The sequence below is a fragment of the Castanea sativa genome, chromosome 12 (assembly GCF_040712315.1).
Source record: "Castanea sativa cultivar Marrone di Chiusa Pesio chromosome 12, ASM4071231v1".
In the NCBI taxonomy this organism is placed as follows: Eukaryota; Viridiplantae; Streptophyta; class Magnoliopsida; order Fagales; family Fagaceae; genus Castanea; species Castanea sativa.
In genome coordinates this window covers 22,948,138-22,957,840 of record NC_134024.1, presented here as the reverse complement: position 1 = coordinate 22,957,840, position 9,703 = coordinate 22,948,138, and the positions used below count along the sequence as shown (strand labels likewise).

At 34.5% G+C, this 9,703-nt stretch overlaps 1 protein-coding gene and 1 pseudogene across 3 annotated transcripts; both read left to right on the top strand.

The window, feature by feature from the left end:
- On the top strand, positions 1 to 1,252 carry LOC142619288 (aspartic proteinase CDR1-like; annotated as a pseudogene).
- A 3,297-nt stretch (positions 1,253 to 4,549) lies between these two features.
- On the top strand, positions 4,550 to 8,629 carry LOC142619919 (uncharacterized). Of its 3 annotated transcripts, none has more exons than XM_075793298.1 (7): positions 4,615 to 4,836; positions 4,961 to 5,176; positions 5,694 to 5,860; positions 6,241 to 6,282; positions 7,520 to 7,601; positions 7,725 to 7,793; positions 8,228 to 8,629. In XM_075793298.1, the coding sequence occupies exons 1-7, from the start codon at positions 4,714 to 4,716 to the stop codon at positions 8,396 to 8,398; spliced, it is 870 nt and encodes a 289-aa protein (XP_075649413.1). In that variant the 5' UTR covers positions 4,615 to 4,713; the 3' UTR covers positions 8,399 to 8,629. The 3 variants fall into 3 exon arrangements, with proteins under 3 accessions (XP_075649414.1, XP_075649413.1, XP_075649412.1); XM_075793297.1 differs by having other exon boundaries at positions 6,220 to 6,282; XM_075793299.1 differs by lacking the exon at positions 6,241 to 6,282 and having other exon boundaries at positions 4,550 to 4,836.
- Positions 8,630 to 9,703: the final 1,074 nt, after the last annotated feature.

Below are 9,703 nucleotides of genomic sequence, written 5' to 3'. Positions count from 1 at the left end.
ATGTTTCATCCACGTTTCCTTCTTTCCTTTATTCTTTTAAATTATCTTATATGCCTTTTAGCTACAGCTGCTAGCACTGGTGGCTTTACTGTCGAGCTAATCCGCCGAGACTCTCCCAAATCTCCCTTCTACAATGCTGACAAAACTACTACCAGTCGTCTAGACAAGTACTATACAAATGCCGCTTAATCACAACTATTAGCAAACAAAGGCGAGCATCTCATGAAGCTCACAATTGGAACTCCACCGGTAGACATCTATGGCATTGCTGATATAGGTAGTGACCTTGTGTGGACACAATGTGTACCATGCGATGGCTGCTACAATCAGACTAAGCCCATGTTTGATCCTCTAAAGTCCGCCACATATACTGACATTTACTGTGAATCAGAACAATGTCGTCTTATTAACACTGCCAATTGTTCTCAAAGTACTTGCAGTTACACTTATGGATATTTAGATTCTTCCACAACCAAAGGTGCTTTTGCCCAAGAAAAAGTCACCATGACTTCTACCTCAGGGGAAACAGTTTCCGTAGGCATTACTTTCGGGTGTGGACACAACAATACTGGGGTTTTCAATGAACGTGAAATGGGAATCATCAGGTTAGGAGGAGGGCCTGTATCCCTTGTTTCACAAATAGGTTCCACCTTTGATAGCAAGAGGTTTTCTCATTGCTTGTTGCCATTTGGTACTGACGTAACTGATCCTAGTATTGCAAGCAAGATAAGTTTTGGCAATGGTAGTGAAGTAGTGGGTGACGGTGTGGTTTCAACACCTTTAGTAGCCAAAGATTTTAAGACCCCTTATTTTGTCACACTAGAAGCAATTAGTGTTGGAGACGTAAAAGTGCCATTTTCTTCAGGTATTTCCTAAGGGCAACATGTTTCTTGATTCAGGAACACCACCAACAGTTTTGCCACAAGATTTTTATGACCGATTGGCAGCGGAAGTGCAGAAGCAAATTGTAATGGATCCCATTAAGGATGACCCTGATTTGGGGACACGGCTTTGCTATAAAACTAAAACTAATCTTGATGGACCAATATTGACTGCCCACTTTGAGCATGCAAACGTGCAGTTAAAGCCTATACATACCTTCGTTCCCCCTAAAGATGGGGTTTACTGCTTTGCGATGCAAGGTTCTAAGGGTGGTGGTATATATGGCAACTTTGCTCAAGCTAATTTCCTGATTGGGTTCGACATGGAAACAATGATCCTCTCCTTCAAGCCCACTGATTGCACCAAATAGTAGAGTTTGCCACTTCCATGTAACATTACCACGTCAATAAGAGATATAACGTAGTTATTCTTCTTTTTCATATCTTGATCTTAACTGCTTTTTTCTTGAAAGATTCTTATAACGTAGTCAATCTCTTTCAAATCTTGTATTATTATACTTGGACAGTAGACGTATGTGCTCAACATTGCATTGCACACCCTACATGCCAAGTTATATTTTTCATCCGTTTGAATTTGGGAATTATGTGGTTAGGGCTTAAACTAATTTTGATTTGGAAAAAACCCAATTAAAAATGGATTTTGATGTGTAATTTTTTTTTATTCCCATCAATAAAAAATACCACACATCATTGTTTTGTTAGACACATTGACAAGAAAACTAAAGAAATTTGATGGAGTGAATAATTGTGTTCATTTTTTGAGACTATAATGTTCACTTTAACTTAAGGGAGGGACCAATAGAGTTTCTTTTTCTAAATTTCAAATAATGTTTTTTTAGATACAATATATTAAATGCCTCTACATCTTCAAATTTTATACATATATATTTACTTCTTTTTTTGCGTGGCTTGTGGAGGAGTGTTTTTTTTTTCTTTTTTTAAATCTAATTATTATAGCAAGAGGGATTTTAGCTTTGGACCTCTACGTTATAAATATCAAAAAGTGTTATTTGAGCTGCAAAGCTCTTAGTTATGGGGTAGTGTTATGACTTACAAGTTATGTCGGATGATGCATATCATCTCATCATCACCTATTTTGGTCTTAATTCTGATAAATATTGTTGTAATACCATATATACATGCACAAACGCACGCGCGCGTGAACACACACACGCGTGAACAACTCGGTGCAATGCAAAAGAAAGTTTAATAAAATATAATTTTATAAAAAAAAAAAAAGATTTTCTCTTTCTTTAATTTTGTATATAAATATGAAACTTGATAATTATAATTGTGGGGGTGATAGGTCCAGGAGTATATATTGGGCTAGAAGCCAAATCCGAGGGCATTAAGTAGTCCGAAAACGGAAAAATATCTTCCTAAGAATTCGTGTTGGTAAGTTAAGAAATAGTCTGATCATGATCATCCAAGAAAGTGGTCCGAGGAGAAATACTTCCTCGGCTGAGCAAAGCCAATCGGAAGGTGCAATCTGCCACCCAGAAGCGACGTTCTAGGAGATCCTGTAGGTAAGGATATATATTGTAGGAGCACAGAACAGGAAAATGCTATGAAATATCTAGAAGAAAGTTGTTACCACTACATTGAATGCTCTGCAGCTAACTCTCTCTAACCGCATTAATGAAGAGGTGATGTCTGTGCATCAGTGTGCAGCCTTAGAGCTACTCCCAAAAGCTTCAGGGAGGTGCTGATGGGACAAATATCCATACTAACAATATAATCCATACGTGGAGGATAAAAAGAGGAAGAAGAATGGTATAAAAGGCAGAGGAAACCCCCAAAATTGGGAATCGGAAAATGAAAGAGAGAAAAATATTGTAGACTGAGGAACAATATTTGTAATCTATTATTAAGTGTGAGAAAGACATATAAGGAGGAGTTAGCCTCCTCAGATTGAGTCCGAGGATGATTTACCTTATATAAACTTGTTTCTATTATGATCTTGGCCCATTATAATTGGTATACAACTCATTAGAACCTAGATTTCAAACTCACTCTTTACAAATTCATTGTATTGGGCTCTTTGGGCCTATTTCCTCAGCATTTTGGGTTTAGGTACAAATCGTGTCCCTACAATAATAGTTATTAATAGACAGTTATTTTGATTGATTATGCTTGTATATTAAATATAAAATTATGATAATTATGTTTTTTATTAATACGTAATTATTATTATCTTTTATATAGAACTATTAAATATATAATTATGAAAACTATTAATATATATTTATTATGATTGTGTGTGTATATTGTACTAACTATTTTATCATTACCACCGCACACTTTGGTACAATGATCACTTTACAAGTATAAGTATATGTGGGGTGTGGGGGTATAAGTGCTTGTGGGGTGTGGGGGGCAAGGGCAGAGGTTCAAGACTTCAAGTCTCTAAGAGGAAACTTCACACACATATACATCTAGATTATATTAGAGTAAAATTTCTACCTTATATAAAATATAAAATAAAATAAAAACTATTTTATCATTTAATTGAGGGTTAAATGTAGAATGAATTATAGTCCAATTAAAAAGTATATATTAATATATTGTCGTTTAAAATTATAAGGACATAAAAACTTATGTCACAAAATATTGTGAGGTTAACCAAAAATTTTAAAAAGAAAATATTTAGTTGTGTGTGTGTGTACGCACCCAAAACACATTAAAAAAAATGGAAATTTTATATGCAATCATGAAAGTTATAACTTTTTTTTATCAAAATAATAATTTAATTAACAAATGATTCTTAAATGCAAATGTATTTACTAACCCATTGAAATCATTACCGGGTCACACTCTCCATCATATTAAACCAAAAGACCCAAAGCAATTTATTTGTAGGGGTTAAAAAGAAAGAGAGCAATTTTGATGAAGGAAATGATCAAAATAGAAAGATGAGAAGATAAGAACGGGATAAAAGAACAGGTTGGGCAATAAGGGCTTGAAACATGTGGCCCAAGCATGGTCCAAAAATACCTGTCTAACCTGAAATATGTCAAAATTCGCCCAAATGACGATGGGCCTAATGGAGTGGCTTCAAGTGATTTAAGTGAGCGCAATGATTTCATAACAATTTTATAAGTCTAAATGTTAAATAACAAAGTAATATTAATGATAGGCTTAAATAAAAACTTAGAGCTGCAATATATTTCAAGAATTGGATTGTTCACTAATTCACTCTAAACATTGTCCCTTTCATTTTGTGTTGAATTAAAAACTTATTAGTATACGAGATTTTATGTAAAAACAAAAAAACCAATATGATATTATGGTCTTGGTATAAACAAAAAATTCCAATATTTTCCAATTTTGACCGGTAATAGATATTAGGTATTTGCAATACTTGATTGATCACATATATTTCATTTACTAAAATTCTCTTATACAAATAAAAATAAAAAGTTTTGTGCCATTTTCAGATAAATCATATAATGCAATTTTATCAACTAGTAAAATTAGTATTTAGTAAAGTAAGATTTTCTTTTTCTTTTTCTTTTTTTTGAAAGGGATTAGTAAAGTAAGATTAGTAAAAGAATTGTAATTACATGTGAAACGATCAAAAAGAATATATCTAATTATTTTATTTTATTTAAAAAAAAGAAAAAGAAAAGGAGTTAAGGTTGAGAATTGTGGATGTCTCATAATCCGTGGCTATCTAGTGAAGAGGACGAGTGGTTCTCTTGGTCCCAAGTATCTATTCTTGTACTTCATATTTCCAGTCCTCAACAACCACAACCATCTCTGCCTGTTAAACTCAAGCTCACTCACACATTAAACTTACTGCTATCCAAATATGTCATCAGCTGTGGTTGCAGGTTCTTCCTCCTCTTGCACTGCCACCTTCACTAGGAACTGCTCCATCAAAACTTCTACAACAACACCTGCAAAGCCATTCTTCATATCATCTAAATGCCAGGTATAACTTTTATATATATAAACATATAGTACCAACATATATAAACAATATTGCCACTTTCATCTATTCTCTATTCTCAAGAAACCCATTTCTAGAAAGCCTTTACTCACTTTCTTCTCTCCAGAAAACCGCCTTCCAAGGCCTCTCACTCCAAGAAGCCAAAAGGGGTGTCTCGGATTCCTTCATAGCTGAGAATAGAAGCAGTTTCGCAAATGTTATAAGAACAGGGCTTGAGGTCACTGCAAGAACTACTGGGGCATCAAAGACCATTGAGGCTGAGGTTGACAAGCCACTAGGCCTCACTTTGGGTCAAAAGCCTGGGGGTCGTGTTATCATTAGTGTGAGTTCTGCTATTTCTATGTTTTCTATCTTCAATTTGCGAAATGTGTTATCCTCCAAAAAATTGAAAAACAGTACAATGATCTTATTTTGTAAGAGTTAGAATAATAGTTAAATGATTAAATATATGCAGTATGCTTAAGCGTTTTGATACAAGTAGAAGTTTATCATGATATCCGATCAAGTAATCCTAAATTCAAACATGTTCAAAGTTCAAATCCCTCCTCCTTTGATATTATAACTATCAAATTATTAGTAAAAATAAAAATAAAAAAAGTTTAAACTGTCTTCTCTTTGCCTCTCATTTAAAATATTAAATGTCACATTTTGAGTCTCATTTATTAAGACGAGTCTCAAACTCTCTATCTACAAACATGAGAGAGGATTAGAATAATGAATAAATGATTAAAATCAATATTTCTTTACAACTTTAAATTTTTGGTACAAGTAGTACAACATCAGTAAGTATACTATATGGATTAAGCTGATGTTTTTCATGGCAACTCATTCTGATTCAGGCTGTAGATGGGGGTGGGAATGCAGCAAAAGCAGGACTAAAGGCAGGTGACCAAGTTCTATACACTAGCAGTTTCTTTGGAGATGAGCTATGGCCAGCTGATAAGCTGGGATTTACAAAAACTGCTATCCAAGCAAAGCCAGACTCTGTCTACTTCGTTGTTAGCAGGTTCACTTTTCTTAACTTTGTTTGTATCCTCTTGCTTCTTCACTTCATGTTAATTGTGCACTGTTGGTGAAACATTCCATGGAAGATAGACGAAGGCTAAAACTAATTAAAGCATTAATCATTATTGAGGCTTAGCAGTACAATTGACAATTTATCTGAAGGTGTATGAGGATCTTGTTAAAAAAGCTTTGGATTATTGAATTTTTTATGCCATCTGCTATTACCTGTAAACTCAGTAAAAGATTGATAAATATTTTTCTAGAATATCTAACGGATTATTAGTGTGACAGTAATTTCTACACGTTCAAAATGTTCAATTTTTAAAGTTTGATATATGCTTTTGTAGACGTGCATTACAGCCGTTTTATAGGCTATCTCAGGTGGGGACTCAGCCTTTTGTCCAGGATTTCAGCTGATCAAATGTAATGGATTCCTTCGTTTGCTAGTCAATTAATGGATTTTTTGACAATATTGTAAGAATTTCCTATCATAATTGTCTTGGACACTTCATTTATCTGGACCTTGAAGTTATAACCTTCAAAGATTGTGAGCATGCCAGTAATTAGAAGCCCACAGTGTAGTAACTTCATCAAGAAGCATTAGAGCTGAGTTTGAAATGGCTCTGTAGAAGTGGAAATTTTGCAACTAATTGCAAATTGCCTAGTGCTATTTAGTGGGTTCCACTGTCTTTATTTAGAAACCAATGAAAATATTGCAAGTGCTCTAAATAAAATTTCAAAGAATACCTAAAGGTCAATCACAAAGATGAAAATGCCACAGGAAACAAAACCTAACATATACAATTCATTATATAATACTATGTTTTGGATCATTATACATAAGCGTTGAAGCTGCAATATCAGTGGAATCCAATTGTAAGATCTCCATTAATACTTGAAATCTTGGTTTCCCATCCACTATTACGTTGTTTGTGGAAATTTGTTTAGTGTTTTTACTCTGTTTTGGATCTTCATCTTTCCTTGAAGTCCAAAGAAACTTTTAGTATGCTAAACATGATGGCCTTTCTCATTCCCTTTTTCGCAATTTGGAAGAATCAAATCTGAGAATATTTGATGATAAGGAAAGAGAGAGGCCAGGGGAATTGTTAACCACTAGTGATAATCTATTTTTAGGTCCAAATATCTGGTTTGTAATAGTATATTTTCTTTGTTCTTTTTAGACAGAACCTTGTGCCATTGTCTCTTTGAAGTTTGAAGTTATTAGGGATATGCGTATCTTGTAATGCTTTTACTTTATCTATATTAGATACTAACCAACATAATTTAAGAGGAAAAAAAAAAAAAGAGAGAAAAGAAGAAGAAGAAGAAGAAGAAGAAGAAGAAGGAAGTTCTTCAAAATAAATTGATTAGACTTGTCTAATTTTTTTATTATTAATTTTTATACAGAAGTAGTAGAATTGGTATCAGTTACTTACACTATAATGTTGTCACCTTTGTCATTTTAGGTTCCTTCAGTCAATTACTTACTGTACACATAATTTATTCCGTGTAAAAATCTGTACTTGCTCAAAGGAACAAAGTAAAGTAAACTATAATTACAAGTACAAATCTGCAAGTGAGCTGATGATTTTGAAATTTTCCTAGTATTCTGTTTTATTTTTTCTACGCCTAATGGTCCATTTATCTATCTGCAATACAGAGGTGCTGAAGTTGATGTTAAGAAACTACAAAAGCGTCCAGCTCCTCCCCGATTTGGAAGAAAATTAACTGATGCTCAGAAGGTAATTATAATTTTGGCATAATAAGCTTCAATTTACTACGAATTGTTTACTTATCTTCTGGGTTCAAGATAATATCTTAATGTAATTTTAACACCTAATTATAAATGGGAACCCATCTTGCAGGCTAGAGCTACTCACATATGCCTTGATTGTGGATATGTATACACTGTACAGAAACCTTTTGATGAGCAGGTAAGCTTAACTTCTGAAATTTGTCGTACTCCATAATTCCCCTTAAGATCAGAGAAGGAACAGATTCCAGCTGAAGCACTTCTCAACATCAAAGTAAATCTAGTGAACCCTCCCCCTTTTAAGAAAGAAGATTCAATAAAACAGCAGCAAAAGTAGGACAGCATTGCTTCTTCATCTTTTCTTTTCTTTTCTTTTTTTTCTCCATTTCTTTTTTCTGTCAATAGCAGAGAGTTAAAGTCAAGACTCCTCTACCCCTTGATTCCTTCAATGCTGTGCCATCACAGCATTGGCACATTGTTGCCATGCTAATTAAGTCACAATTCACCATGAGTTCACTATCCATATACATTGCCTTGTGATCATTTTAGTCAATTATTGATATCTTCTTAGTAGGTGATAATTTACCAAGATATTCGGATTTTATTTTTCTGCAGCCGGATGCATATGTATGCCCGCAATGTAGAGCACCAAAGAAGAGGTTTGCACGGTATGATGTAAACACTGGAAAACCAATTGGAGGAGGGTTGCCTCCAATTGGGGTCATCATTGGGCTGGTGGCTGGTATTGGTGGAGTTGGAGCATTGCTTGTTTATGGTCTTCAATGATTCTTTTTTACTATTGCCTTCACGATTACAAACCCTTTGTTCTCCTCTCCAAATCAATCAGACAGGTTGATATAATGTTAAATTCTGAAGCGTCTTTGGTATTCAGCATGCCAAGATTTCACTCTTTGGAGCCTTTGTATGTGTCTTAAAATGAACTGTAAATCTAAAGGATGTGCTTCAAATTAGAAAAAACTCCAGGAGCAACATTTGTGACCGTTGCATTGATTGCAATCTCTGAAGTGCATAATCCCCCCCCCCCCCCCCCCAAAAAAAAAAAAAAAAAAGAAAGTGTGCGAGTTCAGGATCTATATGTTGATATTTTAGTCATGTCTAGCATCAGCTTTCCACACATCATAAGTTTTTAACGCACAATTAACAGTTCATGTACTGTCTGGCTGTGCTTGAAAATTTGTTACACATTTTTAGCGAAAATGCAGCTGCATATCTATTTGATCAAGCAACCAGGGAGCTCTTCAGGCTTGGACCCCTGATTTGCTTCTTTGTGAATTTGGATAAGTTTTTGCTGGGTCATATTCAAGTCAAATTAGATCCAATATTGTCTAGCTTAAAACCAACCTATAAAATTATTCTTAGTTTAAAATATAAGACTAACTTCGTTGTTTTAATTGTAAAATGTTTTAGGCATATATTTTCAACAATTTTTAGTGTTTGTATTTTTTGTAATCCTAGTCAACCCTGAAAACATTTTCTGTCGATTGACAAAATGTGTGTAAAAGTTGTATCATTTTTTACCCAAGTTTTTGCTAAAACGGTAAAACGTTTTCCAATCTTGGCTCTTCACACGGACGCCCCACCCCCACCCCCAGCCACTTCTAACTTGGCTCACACATAGCCCCCACCCTCCTCTCTCTTGATCGCACACAGGTGGTTTTGCACTCAAGGATTGGTGGCATGGTGTCACGGGAGGCAATTTGCAATGCTTTTCAATGATGGAAGGTGTTGATGGTGGCTAGGTTTCATCGATTTGTGTCAATTAGGTGCCAATGGTGGCTAAATTGTATAGTTCAGGCTGTTTTGTGGGTGGATCCCATCAAATTTGAGTTGATAAGGTTATTTTATGGATAGATCTAGTCAAATTTGCACCAATTCGTTGAGTTGTGCATGGTGGTGGGTTGAATTGTGAGATAACAAAATGTTTTTAAAAGCATTTATAAAAATGCAATCATACACTAGAAAATTAAACATTTTTAATTGAACATATTTTACATCAAAAAATATTTTACAGCGAAAGAAAAGTAGCCTAAAAGTACACTTTTGGCTCTTAAAGTTTGGGATTAGTTTCAT

Excerpts from the sequence above, each read along its gene's own strand:
- LOC142619919 (XM_075793297.1), top strand. The coding sequence starts at position 4,714 with ATGTCATCAGCTGTGGTTGCAGGTTCTTCCTCCTCTTGCACTGCCACC. Across the intron at positions 7,602-7,724 it reads AATTAACTGATGCTCAGAAG|GCTAGAGCTACTCACATATG; the intron begins GTAATTATAATT and ends CCCATCTTGCAG. Across the intron at positions 7,794-8,227 it reads AGAAACCTTTTGATGAGCAG|CCGGATGCATATGTATGCCC; the intron begins GTAAGCTTAACT and ends ATTTTTCTGCAG.